Source organism: Thunnus thynnus, chromosome 10 (genome assembly GCF_963924715.1).
Source record: "Thunnus thynnus chromosome 10, fThuThy2.1, whole genome shotgun sequence".
Taxonomy (NCBI): Eukaryota; Metazoa; Chordata; class Actinopteri; order Scombriformes; family Scombridae; genus Thunnus; species Thunnus thynnus.
In genome coordinates this window covers 28,635,230-28,652,323 of record NC_089526.1, presented here as the reverse complement: position 1 = coordinate 28,652,323, position 17,094 = coordinate 28,635,230, and the positions used below count along the sequence as shown (strand labels likewise).

Genomic DNA, 17,094 nt, shown 5'->3' with positions numbered 1-17,094 from the left:
AAGTATGCTCTTATGGAAATAAAGAATCGTACTTGGCAGAGAGTAGCTCCCGTAGGTGTGGCCTCAGAACAACACTGTCACACATCAGCTTTAGGATGAGGTGGGCGTTGGCCTTCCTGTCTTTAGATTCAACCACAGATGGCTCAGTGGATGGCCCTGCTCATATGGAGAACAAAATCCATTAGATGACACAAGCACAGTTTGAATACAGCAACAAAACATATAGCTGTTCAAGCACTAATTTCCACAACGTATACGGGGAAAGCACCAGCGTGTCATTATTTATCCACAGAAATTTATTTAGAATTATCTCCTGTAGCAACACTGTATAAATACATATACCTGTATTTTGGCTGCTTCTGTACAACGTTATTACCTTAGCATATATTTAATTAGCATTTTAGGAATGGTCAGTCAAACTTTTGAGGTGTGACGCAAGACCAATACAGGTTTGCCATGTCCTTCCCAATAAACAAAGCACAACTTGACTTTCTCATATCACTAGAAAAAGATAATCTCCTCCTCTATAGTGAAGATGATATGTAACCTGGTATGGTGGAGGTACTGGGTCCTTGGCTGGTCCCAGTGGAGGCAGTAGTGAGTGAACCCACAGCTGGTGCTAGAATAAAGTCGATGTCACCATCTGTTGATACAATAAAAACAGTCATGCGATATTACTAAGTTTGTAGATTTCACATACTTTAAGGAACACATCACTGCCAAGTCGTGGATTCATTCAGTAAGGTGAGGAAGAAGAGTTCAACTTCTCAATAGACAGACTCTCAAACACAGTTATGTAAGGTCACCTTCAGACTGACAACAATTCATACAGCTGCACTGGTCCTAAAAGACCAGCACACGGTAGATAATCTACTAATTCTAAGATGCACTGACCAGGGTCCATGGGTGGGGGGTCAGGGACCCAACTTGGTGGGGCAATGGGTGGTGACACAGGGTCCTGGTGGTCACTGGATGATGGGCCGGACTCATGGCGGCCAAGACCTGCTGCTCTTAAAGACCTCCTCATCATTTCCCTCAGACGAAGCCTGGAGACAAAACACAAAATGTGCATTGTCATACTACAGAAAAATTACAAACATGTTTACTGGAATGGGATTGCAGATAAGATTCCTTTCTTACAAGGGACTTTTGTTTCCTCAAAATGACGTGTGGTTTGCTGCAAAGACTATTTTTCCTTAAATATTCCCTGTACCACAAAAAACAACATTTTTCTTCCTTTGAACAACTGAAAATTTACCCTCGGCTACTGGAGGAGCCAGTCCTATTTCCAGAGCTGTTGCTTGAGACCACAGAGATGGCATTGGCAATCGCCTCCACAGCAGACAGACGCTCTGCAAACGTGTTTCTTTCCGACCTTTCAGCTTCTGAAATGAAACAGCACGGTTACTTAGCATAAAAAAAGAGTCAGGAGGCAGCAGGCAATTAAATTGATACAGGTGAGCAAACTTTGAGCTAGAAAGCAATTTTCTTCCATTTTTCCCCAATTCAAATTTTCTAAAAATGATGAAGTCCAAAACTGAGAGACACTGAGGAAACTAACTATAACCAGCAAATTAAGATAAGAAACTTGTCTGATCTAATTTAAATATCAAAGTGAATATCATGATGTTACATCAGACGTAGCTCTCAGAGAGAACCTAACGGTGACTGCCTAACACAGCTTACCTTCCTCCTCTTTGGTTTCCTTGTTACTAACAGGAAAGCAGACAGAGACAGCAGCATGAAGGATATTGCGGTTTCCATCACAGCGGTGGCCCAGAAGTGCTCCAAGGGCCTGGCTGCCCTGATCCAACAGGAAAGCTTGCTCAAGGTTCACCAGGTACTGTCGACACGCCTCATAGTCACAACGCAGCACATGCTGCATCAGTGTCTGCTTCTAAAAGAGACAATAGGGATGAGTGAGTACTGATTTGGATGTCTTTGATGTCTCATTGTGACATAGACAGCATTGTTTTTTGTTTGTCCAGACAGATTTATGGGTAGAAAGTAGGGGTGTAACGGTACGTGTATTCATCCCAACCATCACGTTGCGGACATTACAGTTCGTGCCATGCAGTCATACGAAGAATTTGAGTGAAGCCATTCAAACCAACGATAAACACATTTGCTTTCCGACGTGGTCAGAAAGCACGTCATTCGTACCAGTTCTAAGAGAGAAAAATGTAGTTAAAAAGTAAGAAATTAAAAGTGGTGGTTTGGTCCCTCTGACTGATTTCTTTTTTTTAATTTAACCAGAAGTCCCTTAAGATTGAAATCTCTTTTACAAGGGAGACCTGGCCAAGGCAGCACACCAATTACAGTTTAAGTAGAAATAAAACACAACAGACAATGAATACATACATGAAAAACACAAGGAAGAGACTAAATTCAGCTCAAATAAGGCAGTTGCAATTCTCATTTACATGGCTTTAAATGTTTCCATATATTATATACATAATACTGAAGCATCAGTGCATCAGCAGCATGTTACTGTTTTAGCTGCTGGAGGTGGAGCTGGTTTGAACTACTTTGTATACAGTTAGATCATAAATCAGCTGTCAGCAGGTGTCCTCACTCTACTGCAGCACAACTAAAGTGTTTCAGTAATAGTTTTGACCGATGAGCCATTGTTGGATGTTTGTTTTTCAAAATGAAGGACCAAAATATTATGTTATACCTTTCCTTTTTTATGGCTGTACCGAAATCATTCCGAACTGTGTCCCAAAGACCGATGTTCATACCGAACCGTGAATTTTGTGTACCGTTACACCCCTAGTAGAAAAGTAGTAACAACATGGAGAAATGTTGCAAAAACTAAACACACTAAACTACACACTAAAACTGGCAGCGTGGGTTTTGCAAAGTAGCTGAGGACTATGATTCAATGGTAGGGTATAACACTACACACAATGTTTAACTATTTGTTCATTTGTTTCAGTCTTTATTACACAATGTTTACCTCAACAGCCATGATAATAATAGCAGCTTTCTTTTTAATGGTGGAGTTAGAGGGGAGATTGGCCAGAGAGTGCACCCCCATTCCCAGGCTGTTTATAGGTGGCAGGTCCAGCCAATCAGGATCTCGAATTCCACCCATGCAGTCTTTAGCCATGGGGTAGATTGTGCCATTTCCATCTCGGAGGATGATGGGAGATTCCTGGAAGAAAAATGATTTCAATATTTAAAATATGTAGACAGTAAGGCTCTCTCCAACAAAAACTGCAAAAACATGTCACCCATTTGGGAGATCATCTTACCTGTCCTGCAGTAAAGATAGCCACATTGCGCTCACTCTGCCCAAGGAAGGCCAGGTTACTAGTAGGGAAGTTATTCTCCTGCTCAGCTTTGCCTGTGGCCAGGTCAAAGATACAGTACCTTACCCAGTTGCCAGTTTTCAGCACTGCATGGACTCCTGGAAGATGGACAGATGTGTAAGAGCTGGGATCACTACATTCAGAACCACAAATGTATACGTATAATAAACATATTTACTGTATATTTGTCAATAATATTGACATACACTGACATATAGAAACTGACAAACCTTTGGAGTCAACATTCACAGCCAGAATCTCAGCCTTTTCTGGGATACAGAGCTTTTTAGGTGTACGCTGAAAACAGTCAGGAACTTTAGGAGTTCCGCCAGTTTTGACCACCTAAGAGAAGCAGATTGAAGAAAATACAAAATGTCAGGATAGATGCTCAGTCCAGTACAAATGCATATTCCAATTATTTACTTTGAACTTCATATACTGAGATGAACACAAGCAATAACAGATCTATTTGTGTTCATACCTGCAGCTCATCTATTCTGAGGAGCCTACAGTCCTGTAGCAGGGATGATGGGTCTGAGTCAGTGGGAGCAGCAGTGCTCTGGTTGCTCATGCTGCTTGATGTCCCTGGAAACTTAACAGCAACATACGCACCATCCACTTTAAGCACCTAGAACATAATATGAAGATGATTAGTTGTGAAACTGAGCTGTCATGACATAAAAACACACATACCAGGGACAAATGATCTGATAACAGTCTTGCACACAAGCATTTCTTACTATTCCAAGATATTGTGATCTTCAATGTATCTCTATATTTCAGATGCACTCACCTTTCCCACAGGGACATTTTTAACATCCTCCACAAACACCACCTCCCTGAGAGGCCACTGCTCCTCATTCACCTTCTCTTCCTCTTTGGGAGCCGGGGTAGAGCGCCTTCGCTCTGCAAGTAGTACAGCATTGTAACTGTTAGTGCTCTGATCACAGCATATTCAAATAAGACACTTCATTATTTGCATTAAGGAATTGCAAATGCTTTGGAATAAGACTCCTGATAAGGGCAGTAAAAACATACTGCTGACCAGGTGACATAAAGTCAAGTGTGGACTAAGGAAAATTAACACTGGCAGCTAGCCATATGTTTCAGATGATAAGACATGTTAAAAAGGCGACCGAATATACGACAGTATATACTGTTAGCTGGCAAAACTTCCTACATAGGAAAACAGGCAAGGGAAAAACTTGCTGATAAAAGCCTGTGCACCATCTGTTTCAAAGTCAAAGGACTAATGAGAGCACAGAGTGAGGAAGAAATTGGTTCTGTGCCTGGAAGATAGAGAGAAAAGCCAAGACTTGAGTGCTGTTGAGAGAGGTAGAGGTTAAAAGGGAGAGATAGCACAAGAGAAGCTGACATACTGTAGGGCAGTGAGGCACTGCTAGCGATGGAAGAGGTATCACTGCAGGTAGAAGCTGGGGAAGGAGGAGGACCCATCTCAGTCTTCACCAGCTCTGGTTTGCTTTCCGTCCTATAGGGTAAAAACAAGATAACCAACATTATCTTTACTTTTAGCTTTATGAGATCTAGCAAATCCACCATCTGTAACCAGGGGGACTGAAGTCCATGTGTTACTTTCTAACTGTGGTAGAGTGAATTGAGTGAAATGATAAAAGACTATTCAGATCCAAAAATGGGCAGCTTTTTGCTATGAAATACAAAGAAACTGACTTGATTTCCTGGGTCTTAGTGGTCTTCTCCATGTTCTTGAGGCTCTCTGGCGAGCGCAGCTGGAACCTGCAGCTGTCATTCATGTTCCACACAGACTCCAACAGGACGCCCACTTTGGGGATCCCAGCGCTGACAGAAAAGGCCACTGCACCGGCATGGTAGAGGGGGTTATTCCTCAAGCACACCTAAAGAAGGAACCGGTAAATGTATAAGGACCAATACATTTGTTTTATACGAACAGCAAAGTTTAAATAAAGCTTGTAAAATAAGTCATAAAGACTAAAGACAAAGCTATAATAACCAAAAATGTGGAAGACTCCCAAAAGAAGAGGCGTTGAATCCACCACTGTCATTAAAACAATGAAAATATAAAACAGAGCCTTACCTGTGTTCCCACGGTGATGTTGGGTATAGAAGAAATGCCAGCACTGGACTTTGGCTTTTTGTTCTTGGCTCTGGCCTTTTCAAGCATCTTTTTCCGTTGACTAAAAGGCACAACACCCCTGCAGACAGATGCAAGCATTGAACAGTCAAAACTTCACTGACATTCATACCTCTCCCTGACATGTACAGTTCTTACTTTGTGTTAACAAGGGCATCACAGTGAAAGCTAGCAGTTCATTAGTGTCCTGCTAAATATCAGCTCTTACAAAGGAATTCACACTGCTTCCCATAGTATATTTTATGTATTGAATTTTTATTTTATTTGATTGGGATGATGCGATTTAACATATTTCCACCCCAGAGCATGAAACTGATGTGCTGCTCAGAGAATTTATAGCTATTGCTAATTTTCAACTCTTGTCACTAGTTGGGCTTTACATGTACAGTGTAATTAAAATATACAGCTTTCATTATCATGAAACCACAGTACACTGCAGATATGGAAGTACATTAAAATAAACGTACTGAAATACATACATATGGTTGACAACTGCAGGAAGTAGTTAAAGTACGTGCTGCTTGGTGGACTATGTGTATGTACAAGTTTCAAGGGGACCCTAACAATTCAGATAACAGATTAAAATCATGTTGTGGATGATGTGTTTTTTCTGGCATATGAAAATATAACAACTATGTTTTTTAAACAACTCTTTGTATTTTGATATAATTCTGGACAAAAACATCGACAGTCATCAGCTGTAGCACCATGAATACACTTACAGAACCTTTCCCCATATGTGATTCTCACTGGATGAATACTCCAATACAAAAAAATATACCACTCGTGACCAGATGTGAAGCACAAGGCAGATCATCACTATCTGCTTACATAGCTAGGAGCACTTCTTGATTTACTGATACTTATCTAACAGTGAAATAGAAATGTGCAATAACCTTTTGTTTTGCTTATACCCTCAATGAACACTCCTATGGCTGCTAAGACAGTACACATAATAGGATAACAATATTACAGGGACATTCAGAAGCCCATGCTATTGTTAAAAATAAATCATGTTAATTGTATTCAATGTAGTTTCGTGGAAAAACTCTCTTACCACCAGTAGAGGCTGTTCTCCAGCTGTGCACATGTGTAGAGCGCGCAGCAGTGCAGTGACACCATGCGCTCCCCCTGCAGCTCAGGGAAAGCCTGAGCACTGTGCTCCAGCTTAGAGGCCACTGTGCTCAGTGTGTCGTCCACCCAGGTTGCCACCTATACCACGCAAACATAATTAATCAATTCATTAAATACATATGTGTGATGTTAGACTGGCTGATTAATAACTGTACAAACATACATTTACTCAATCACAACCTTGTGGCTATACTAATTCTACTGAACAAAGCAGACACATTATGTCAAGAGGAGCAAGAATAATCTACCTTGTTGGTCTCTGTAGCTACAGTAGCTCTAATGCTATTGGCAGACAATAAGGTGATCTTCTCATTGGCCAGACCCAGGAAGGACACACGTGGGTGATGAATGGAAGGATTCTGATGGGACAAACGACAGGAGAGTTAGAGACAGTAGCTCTCCATCACGCAATAAACCATCAGTGTTTACTATCCATTAGACATGCACCAATAAGTGATTAAATGATGCTGTTTCTCAGAAAAAAACACACAGTATATAGACAATTTGTTTTTATTACAGTCACTGCCTGAATAACCAACATCAAACCACGCCCTTGTAGTGAAATGGATGCAACAGCATGCCAGTAAATAGTCATTCATCATGGCAGAAGGTGGAAAACAAAATGTTTTGTGTTAAGACAGACCCTAAGAGACTAGGTAAGTTTTTCATTTTATTAATCTTAACTTCACTGTCTAACTTGAAATTACCAAAAATATTTAGTGCTCAACCAAACACACATGCACACATGTTGAATTCTCCACCTGTGCATTCCTGTAGGGTTCAGGTTCGCTCCACTTCCACTGATAAAGCTCTCCTTTGGAGCTGACAGCCACCAGCTCTGAGAACATGGCTCCAATGCTTACAAACTTCACTCCATCCTGAAGAGGAAATCAAGAGATCTCAAATGTATGGTAAAGCAAAACTTAGCTAGCCAATGTGAGAGGATGATTTGTTTAAGCATTTGAAATTTTCCACCAGAGTGAACAAAGACACTTCTATTTTTGGAGGTTGGTTTGGTTATACACACAACTGGGTGCATTGATAAATTATTTACATTTAATCTAATTGGCTAACAGTGGATTCAAGTTATAGAAACATCACAAGATGATCATGAGAAATAGGATCATCCAGAGCCCAATTTAAAAGGTGTCACAGCAAAGGCTTTGTATTTCTGTATTTATTTATTTTTTAATACTTGCAAATCTCAGAAATGTATTTCTCTAAGGGGTACAGTTTAGACTGATGGCTCCTACCTTGTCAGGCCACCACTGGAGCTCCTCTCCCAGGGAGACAGGACTCTGAACCGGGATGTTCTTCTTGTCCAGGCTGGGCTCGCCCTCACGGCTGGTGGAGCCTCGCTCCGTGTCGAACGAGGCTCCATCCAGCCACCGGCGCTCGCGTAACCTCAATACAGACTCACGCTCACGCAACAGCTCTGAGTCGCGCTCTAAGGGAAGAAGGAGAACTGGTATGCAATAAGGTCACACCAGTGGGATAGAAGTAAGCCACTCTCTGGGAAAGACCCGTCAACATAGTTTTAAGAATAGAGAGAGAGAGATAGATTCTTTAGAATCACTTTAATGCAAATCAAAATTGCAGTACTGAAGATTGAGTGGGAGTCTAAATTATACTGGTGGGTAAGTCAGTTTGCACGCTCATATGTTAAAATGCGAGGTAGAAGAGGAAGTAGATAGACAGGAAGAAAGCATGCATACGGGCTAAAAGTGGGCTAGGTAGGTTTTTAGAATAGACTGCCTTGAAGGGTTCCTGTTAAGACAGGTGGGCCTAGCGGGCCTTTCTCAGAGAGCTCACAGTATGTACTACAGCCATGCACCATACAACACCAAACATTTATAGCTTGTAACACCAAACACTCATATTACAAATCCAGCTGAACAGACTGAAGAGAAAATAAGACTAAATTTCCCCAGCAAATAAGCTTTCACCTTTACTACATTTATGAGTTTTTTCTCATTACCCCAACACTTGTCATTTTTTGCCCCCCCAAAAAGCTTTGATTGTTATATAACTTCTAATTATTCATATATTAACAGCACTTAGTGGGTTTTTACTGCCTTGTTTTTCCTACTTGTTTGTTGTGTTGTCTTTTCAAGCTGTCAAAGTTCCTTCCCCACAAACAAAAGCCATCACCAGCGTTGCCACCAAAGCCTCTCTAACACCCCTGCCTGTCCTTCACTAGTCAGAGGTGAGTTGGTGAGTTACCTCTAGAGGATCCTAGGCGGGACAGTGAGGAGCGTCTAAAAGAGGGGTATCCAAAGTAGCTGATGTCCTCAGAGAACATGGCATCAGCATCAATAATCACACTGGGATGGGCTGAGTGAATGTCTGCATCCAATAAGGACATCAGGTCCTCTGCATGGGACAAAGGCACAAAAGGATGCAAGGTAAAATAAACAAGTTTAAAAAATATAAAACTACATTTCTTTTTTATGTGAATATAGCCAATACTGTCTTGACCATGTCAAACAATTCTCTCTCAGTGAAATCTATCATTTGAATAGTCTTTGACATGCCTATTTCTATCATGTGCATGTACTGTATATTTTCAACTGCTGAAAATCCCCAACTATTTCAGTATCAAACAGTGTAAGAGACTGAAAATACCTCTCACTGCGACACCACATAATAATATTTCATATAACCCGCTGTCTTTTCTGTCCCCGTTTTCTGTTTTGTTTTCTTGACAAACCTCCAGGGAGGTAGGACTCGCTGGCCGTGTCATCTCCATCATCTCCATCTTCATCATCCCTGCTCAGCAGGTTGTTGACAGCGAGGTTGACATCCAGGTTGGTCCTCTGGAGCTCCCTAATGATCACACTCCTGGACTTCCCCTGAAGGACTACCTGGGCCTGGTAAAAAAGAAAGAACAGTGTGACACATTTTATAGAAGCTCATGTGACGGCAGAATAGAATGCCAGCTCTTGAGTACACATGAACTATCAACTGCATGACTCGTTTCAGTAATGAAAAGGTTAATTTAGAAAAGCTGAAGAAAAAGTTTGACAAAGAAAAATATGTGTGCATAACACTGAAAAATTTGTACCTGAGAAATAAGTTCCTCTGGGATGACAGAAGCTGGTATGACTGGCTGAGGCTGGCTACCTAAAAGGCCCGAGCCACGATCCCTTCCTGTACGGATCACCCTGGTCTGTCGACGGGAGTCGCGAGCTGCTGTTGACGACCTGCCAGACGTGCCTCCACCTCCGCCTCCTCCTCCACCGCCTCCTCCTCCACTGCTGCCACCTCCTGCTCCACCTCCCCCTGCTCCTCCTCCACTTCCACCTCCTCCACTGCCTCCGTTTACCCCAGAGCTCCAGCGACTCCTGTTACACACAGCACAAGGCCAGGGTCAGATACAACTGCCAAAAACACCATCTGATTAACAGAGCAGACTCAAAACACGCACACATCTGGGTACGAAGGGAATCATCACTGTGACAGCAGAGACTGGGAAGTGCAGACGGTTTTGCATCAGCAGCACTAACAGGAAGGCAGAAATTAACTGGTGGTAATTTTCCTAATTTAATCAAATGGCATAAGAGAAAAAAAAGCTTTGATATAGTATAGTACTTGAGGATAATAAATGTATTATGTACGTGTGTAATATATTTAAACCATTGGTTTTTTTTCCATTCTGTATTAAACTGTGAGGGTTTTTCTGCAGCTTTTTCAGTTATGCACAAGTTCTATATCAGGACCCACAACTACTATATTTTGAAGAGGGAATATTCTCCAGTGGTCACCAATCACAGAAACAGTAATATTACAACCAGGCACACTGCAAATTTAGCTGGGTTGATGAATATAACCATACTTTTGATATACCCCATTTGGTGGACAAATTTACCCAATACATTTTCTAGCACCCTGAAGTTCTCTCTTCAGAATGTGTGGCCTTGAATCCACCCCTATCCAGCTGCAGCGTCAGTGCTGTGCTCTACAGACTGAGCTTTAACAGGACCATTTGTCTCTGTCAGCCCTGCCAGAACTTACCCAAGGGTGTTGCCTGCCAGTCTGCCCAGTGTGTCAGAACCAGACAGGAACCAGGGCGGATCACTAGTCCTGCCTGGCCTGGAGCTCCTTCCTGTCCCTGAACCACTGCTCAACTTTGAACTGGAAACAAAAGATGGGAGATCAGTTACAAACCTACAAAAGTCCCACACAGGACCAAAAGACTTTCTTTTTTTTTTATTACCTGGGTGAACAGAAACTAATATTACCCCAGGTATTTGTCAAATTATACCCCTTGGTTCAGGATTTATTTTCCTTGAATATTATACTGTGAAACAGGAGGGGGTATGTTGGAGACTAGCATGGCAACACCCTTGGGAATCAGAATTGGCTGCAACTCGTTCCTCCGTCAAGACTTTTTTTTTAAGTTCCTGGGGTTTTGGGGCTGCGACTGCTTTCTCCTATTTCAAGATTTGTTTTAATGAGATGCCTTCCAAGTTTGTTTTCTGATGTGTTCTAAGTAGGCATTTGGTTTAAATGTTTTTTGTTTTTTTGCTGTGGCAAAGGTACAGAATTAAGAAGACAATTTTGAAGATATTTCATATAAGAGTCTATGGTTACAAGGAAATTAGATACTTTCCAACAAAATAATACAATAATGAAATCACATTTAGTACCATACTTTAGCAGAGGGCAATGGAATGCAGAAACAGGGTTTCAAATTATTCAGATATAAACAGAGACACAGCAAATTCAAATCAACAAGCAGACACAATCTATGTGACCTTTGTTATGAGTCAAAAACTCCAGAGAACATAAGGGCTTCTTCAGTAACCCAACTAACATGCTCAAGACAATCTAAAGTACACTTTTCCATAGGCTTCCCAGCAACCCACAATGGTGCTGACTGAAAAGCTATTACAATTTGAAACCACTTCATCTTCTTTTGCAAGTCTGCGGCAGGCAATAAAACATGTGTTCTGCAGAAAAGTTTGGAGCAGGGAGCTCCTCAGTCTTTTACAGCATGATTGGATATTTAGCAGCAAGGGGGACCTTGAAAACTCTGAAATCACTGTTGGATACTGTTCTGCTGGCAGGATATCGCCAACTATCAATGAGACATTCCCCAAAAATACATGCTCATAGTCAGCACGAAACAAAGCACCTAGTAAAAAGCCCTTTTTAAATAGAAAAAAGAAACACAGCAAAAGGAACACATAGTCATAAATGAAACTGGCTTTCAGAAAGTTGTAAAAACAATTTTGGGACTGTTTGCAGTTGGTTGTTTGGTGTCAAGATTAGAAGGAAAAACTTTGGTATTTTTATATTGGAAAAACAAATATGTCCCTGCGATGTATGTAACTATGGGAAAAACTCTCTGAAAAGCAGCTCTATTATGACAATAGATATCATTATCTCATCAAGGAACACCAAAGCATTCGTCAGTCCAACGGCAGCCAATTTAAAGGACTTTTTGGGAATAGACCAGTAACGTATTCAGATCTACATTTCACTTCTGATGGAAAGCTTTGAAGCAAAGAGTATTATTCTAGAAGTGAAACCATGCCCAAATGCTTCACACTCAGCCAAAAAGGGCACAAATGCCGAATAGAATTCAAATCACAGTAACCATCATCAGTGAGCCTAAACATGTTCAGTGTGCCTTGTACTAGGCATCTCCACAAGCAATCTGTTTTCCAACTCAGTGCCAAAGCTGAAACAGTTTCCGGGACAGATCCCATCATAAAGAAGTGTCTCACCCATCGCTGCCATCCGGTTTGCTGAGCTCCAGGCGATCAGGCTGGACAGCAAAGCTGATTCTACACACACGTCCATCCTGAAAAAGATGCATTCATGATTTTTAATGTGAAACATATGAAAAATGAACTACTAATCATGTTGTAACCTTGAGCACAATTTATCAAATTAGGAATTGAAAACTAGCTATATCAAGTCAAGTATCACTTCTTATATTGAGCACATCATCAAGCCAAACATTCTAAAACCTTTTGCCTTTTACACCCAAGTCTATGATAATCACACTGCCAATTATTGCTGTGGACATCAGTTCATTTACCACAGAGCTACTGTATATGCAAAGATATAAGTAATGTTATAACTACATTAAACAATTAACACACACTGCTGTTTGTGATGTTCGTTAATGTATGATTGCAATTCAAAGAATAAAGCCACAATATTTAACTCCCCTCCATCCTACATATACTTCCGCCTGCATCAGTTTGCCTGTCAAAGCTGAAATAAATAAACTGAGGTCAATTACTACATGTCTCTTCAGTTTATCTATAACCCTATTCAAACTGGATTAACCTAATTAAGGGGTATCCTGTACATAAACACGCAATCCACTGAATTTCTACACAACAGGAAGGTAAAATGGAAGCAAACCACCCACTCTGTTTTTTTTTGTTTTTAGCAAAGTCAGAGATCATCTGATAATAGCGGCCCATTTTCAATCAAAATCTTCCCACCACATTGAACTATTTTTGGTGGGCAGCAGATAATAAACCTACACTGTAGATCTCCAAGTAAAATAGAACATTACCTCAAGGAGAAACCCGGCGTGGTTGGGACCAACAACACACTGTTTTAGGGTGGCCTGCTCAAGCAGGCTAAGGTGTGGATGACTACATTGGGAAAAGAAAGAAAAACAAGCACAAAGACACATGAGACAACATAAAGGATAACAAACAAGATCCTGTTAACAGTGATTAATCAAATGTATCAAATGAGCCAGCAGTTACAACATTGACAAACTCACCTGTTATAGCTGTATTTGTTGAGTTTCTCTGAGACTTCACGGAGCCTGACAAGATAAATTAAGACTATATTAATGCAAGTAAAAACCCATTTAGAACCAAATTAATGCAGGTTAAAGCATGTAATTCAAAAGTGCAGTGATGAGAGATACTTCAAAACATGAACCACTGATTACACATTAAGGTTAATTTAACAAAATTACAGTCAACATTTTACTTAATCCTAAGACATTTTAGTGCATATCATTTAAATTCTGTTTAACATAACTGTCGAACAAGTATGAGGCAAATAAGAAGCATAGCATTTGTCCCACGTGACTGCCTTAACAAATCACATTGATCATTAATGACGTTATTTATGACACATGACAATGGTTTTGCTTGCAGCATCACTTGAGACATATGGCTGTGTGCTTGGCTGCTGATGCTGAACATGGAAACATTGCTGCCATAAGCTGTCAACCAATGTTGATTAAGCACAACAGATATCAGAGCACAGGTCACAGGCCTGGTTGTCAGAGCACAAGAATGAAGGCTGAGACCTATCTGATGATGCCAGTGTAGCAACTTCTATAAAACTCACTGAATAGTGAACTGTGAAGAGGTATTTTGTTATGGCCATTAGTTATAACTATTTAAATTTTCTGTGGAATCTTTTTTTCTGTGAGTTTGGTATGTCAAATGAAAAATTATTGTGCCCCTGAGTCTCAGTGGCTGTTGCTATGGAGGCACCAGAGGCACTAGTTATAGCTTCTTTTAAAACACTGTTATTATGATAAGGTACAAGTTGCTACTTTAATCCAAAAATAATTCAAAACTGAATGATAAACACTGTATTTCCAGAATTATACATTACTAGTGCTGGCAACTGAATTTTACATATTGGATGTTTCTCACTACAGTGCTCTTTGCCTTTTTCTCAATTAACCGTTTTTTCCCCCCAGAAGACTGTCTCATTTTGCACTGATGATTCATTCAGGAGTAACTCATGCCCAGTATTCCATCATCCAGAAACTTAGCATTGCCCATGCAGAAAATTAATAGTTAACTTCTGGAACCCTGGCAACCATAAATATCTTCTACCACTTTACCACTCTCGTGCAAAGCAAGTCTAAACTATGTCTATATTAGTCAAATAATAGGCGTAATGAATGATGAACCAAAAATTATATATTCATAGATTCCCATCAAAGCAGTCGACCTAATTTAATTGCCTGGCTGTTACAGTTCATTGGAATTCTGTTGAGCAAACAATGAAAAAGGTAATTGGACATTTACTTCCTGAAGAATGACCTCCCACACTGTCCTCTAATACAAGCATGCATCTTTATGACAAACTGTTGGTTTAGCATGTCATGTAACTTGTTTACATCTGATAATCGAGCGTGATGCTAAAGCACCGATGTGGTCTGAGATATATCTGCCCCTATATTTGTCTTGTGGCTTGTCAAGAAATATATGTCAACACTCAACTCCTCAAGGTACACCTCTTTAGCCTATGCTATCATCTAAAATATATAGTCCTGCAAGGTGTTACACATTTGATCATTAGCCACATATACAGAAGTACTAAGGCACCCAATGCAATGGATGAACAAACACAAAAATAAGCAAAAGGATGTCAACCGGATCCAGCTGGCACTTTAAGATGGAAGGCAATCTAACTGCAGAATACTCATCTTTAGTAATAAGTGTAAATCCAATGCAGTTACAGATCATTTATACACTTTATAACATAAACATGTGAATTTTGTTTAAAACCTTTGCCTCATGTCTATTGAATAAGGAATATTTCAATTTATTTTTCAAGTGGCACCCGGCTTAAGCAGAATTTGGATGTTTAAGTCGATTCAATGTGTGTTTATTTTCTGCTGTCGCATTGGTAAACAAAATCTAAAATCATCCTTCATCACTGCGGGCAAACCCCTTAGAGGCTGACCAAATGTAGGTTAAAAAAGTAAACACTTATTCTACAAGATTATAAGCATGACCCTGTCACTTTCCTCTGGATCACCAGGTGTGAGATACAGAGAGACAGTAAATGGTAAAGGCAGAAATCCCCTCACAACACAAAGGCACATTAAAAGCCCATGCATCTGTCCAAACAGTGCAGGGAGGTAAGAGAAAATGACTCACAACGCATCCAGGTCAGTCATTCACTAACTTACCCGTCAACAAATGGCACCACTCTAGCCAACACAGAGTCTACTCGCCTCAATGAGCCATTTAAATCAGTTTAACTGAAACACAGCAAAAACACATTCAACGTCCATCTAACTGCAAGGGAATCTTTGCCATTCCACTGTGTCTTTCTTATGTCTCTAAGCAGAGCTCAGTGAACAAACCACTGGCATTTGGTTGAGGAAATCTGACCGGATGTTCATGCCAGGCAAGCACTTCTAATGAGCCAAGCTGGACCAAGCCTTTTTATTTCAGATAGAAGCACTTATCTGCTTTGACAACTGCAAGTTCCTTCATGGGGAAAAGAAAGGAGGGGGGCCCAGCAGCACATGGTGACTGTAGCATGCAATGGCATGCACGCCTGGGGATGAAACAGCCATGACCTCTTTAAAGAAATGATGGTCCATACCACCAAGATGTTTGAGTGGCTTTAGATTTAATAATAATAATAATAATAATAATAATACATTTAATTTGTACTGCACTTTTCATTCATAATGAAACTCAAAGTGCTATATTATTAATAACATAGAACACACAACAAAGAAAATAGTAATAAGAGTTAAAATTAAAAATCCTTCCTGAATAGTGTTTTTAGGCCTTTTTTAAAAAGAGACACTGGGGTCTGTGCTGCCCTCAGATGGTTAGGAAGGCTGTTTCACAAGCGTGGTGCAGCAGAGCAGAAGGCTCAATCCCCCATGGTGCGGAGCTTAGTAATGGGGACCTGGAGGAGCAAGCTGCTGGCAGCTCTGAGGGTGCGGGTGGAGGTTTGTGGTATGATTAGTTCCTGTAGGGAGGGAGGCACATGTCCATTGATGGATTTGTATACGAGTAACAGGACTTTGTAGTCAATCCTGAAGCAGGCAGGGAGCCAGTGCAAAGAAAAGAGAACTGGTGTTATATGTTCGCATTTTCACACTCTCATCAGGATCCTGGCAGTTCTGAATGTACTGGAGCTTCTGGATGCTCCTGCCAGGGATCCCTGTGAAGAGTGCACTGCAGTAGTCCAGTCTTAAGGAGATAAAGGCATGGACAAGTTTCTCTGCATCTGACAGGGTTAGAGAGGGGCGGAGTTTAGACATGTTTTTGAGATGGTACAAGAGTTTTTGCCAAGATGTCTTATATGGTCATCAAAAGTCAGTCAAACCTAACACCCAGATTAGTGACTGAGGAGGAAAGGGGAATGTCGCGGCCGTCAAAGAGATGAGGTATGGGGGGATGACTGAAATTTGAGCTGAAATTATACCTTCTGCAACCGTGAGTACACGAGGGTCTGCGTGACGTAAATTTTGTCATCAGAGAGTGTACAAGTAGGCTCTGTGCAGACATCCGGGTACCTCCAACTTATTGTGACCGTGCAGACTTGTCTGTGCTAGTCCACACAGTCACAACGCTGTCGTCTTGTAAACACCGATCTACTGCACGTGTGTAACGCATCCTTCAAGTGGACTCCAGAAAGTAGTATAACCAGAGCTACTACACACCCGTGGTGTCCACAGCTGTCTGTATACACATCCACTCGGGAGAATATATGTGGCTTGAGACAGGTGCTGAGGCATGCCATGGCTGCAGAAGGGCTTGA

At 40.9% G+C, this 17,094-nt stretch overlaps 1 protein-coding gene across 8 annotated transcripts in view; it reads right to left on the bottom strand.

The window, feature by feature from the left end:
* ubr5 (ubiquitin protein ligase E3 component n-recognin 5) overlaps window positions 1–17,094 on the bottom strand; it is a 34,399-nt gene that overhangs the window by 15,607 nt on the left and 1,698 nt on the right. For 6 of the 8 annotated variants that reach the window (XM_067602390.1, XM_067602391.1, XM_067602393.1 and 3 more), the window contains exons 2-25: window positions 13,334–13,378; window positions 13,118–13,199; window positions 12,312–12,388; window positions 10,594–10,713; window positions 9,644–9,923; window positions 9,290–9,449; window positions 8,803–8,952; window positions 7,833–8,044; window positions 7,341–7,457; window positions 6,828–6,938; window positions 6,503–6,657; window positions 5,389–5,506; window positions 5,004–5,188; window positions 4,694–4,803; window positions 4,108–4,220; window positions 3,796–3,942; window positions 3,545–3,656; window positions 3,258–3,412; window positions 2,960–3,157; window positions 1,687–1,897; window positions 1,259–1,385; window positions 895–1,046; window positions 548–643; window positions 33–156 (exon numbers count right to left, since the gene is read on the bottom strand). In XM_067602390.1, the coding sequence (XP_067458491.1) occupies window positions 33–156; window positions 548–643; window positions 895–1,046; window positions 1,259–1,385; window positions 1,687–1,897; window positions 2,960–3,157; window positions 3,258–3,412; window positions 3,545–3,656; window positions 3,796–3,942; window positions 4,108–4,220; window positions 4,694–4,803; window positions 5,004–5,188; window positions 5,389–5,506; window positions 6,503–6,657; window positions 6,828–6,938; window positions 7,341–7,457; window positions 7,833–8,044; window positions 8,803–8,952; window positions 9,290–9,449; window positions 9,644–9,923; window positions 10,594–10,713; window positions 12,312–12,388; window positions 13,118–13,199; window positions 13,334–13,378 (3,357 nt within the window). The remainder of the gene's footprint in view (window positions 1–32; window positions 157–547; window positions 644–894; window positions 1,047–1,258; window positions 1,386–1,686; window positions 1,898–2,959; window positions 3,158–3,257; window positions 3,413–3,544; window positions 3,657–3,795; window positions 3,943–4,107; window positions 4,221–4,693; window positions 4,804–5,003; window positions 5,189–5,388; window positions 5,507–6,502; window positions 6,658–6,827; window positions 6,939–7,340; window positions 7,458–7,832; window positions 8,045–8,802; window positions 8,953–9,289; window positions 9,450–9,643; window positions 9,924–10,593; window positions 10,714–12,311; window positions 12,389–13,117; window positions 13,200–13,333; window positions 13,379–17,094) is intronic. The other 2 variants (XM_067602392.1, XM_067602397.1) reach the window with 2 other exon arrangements.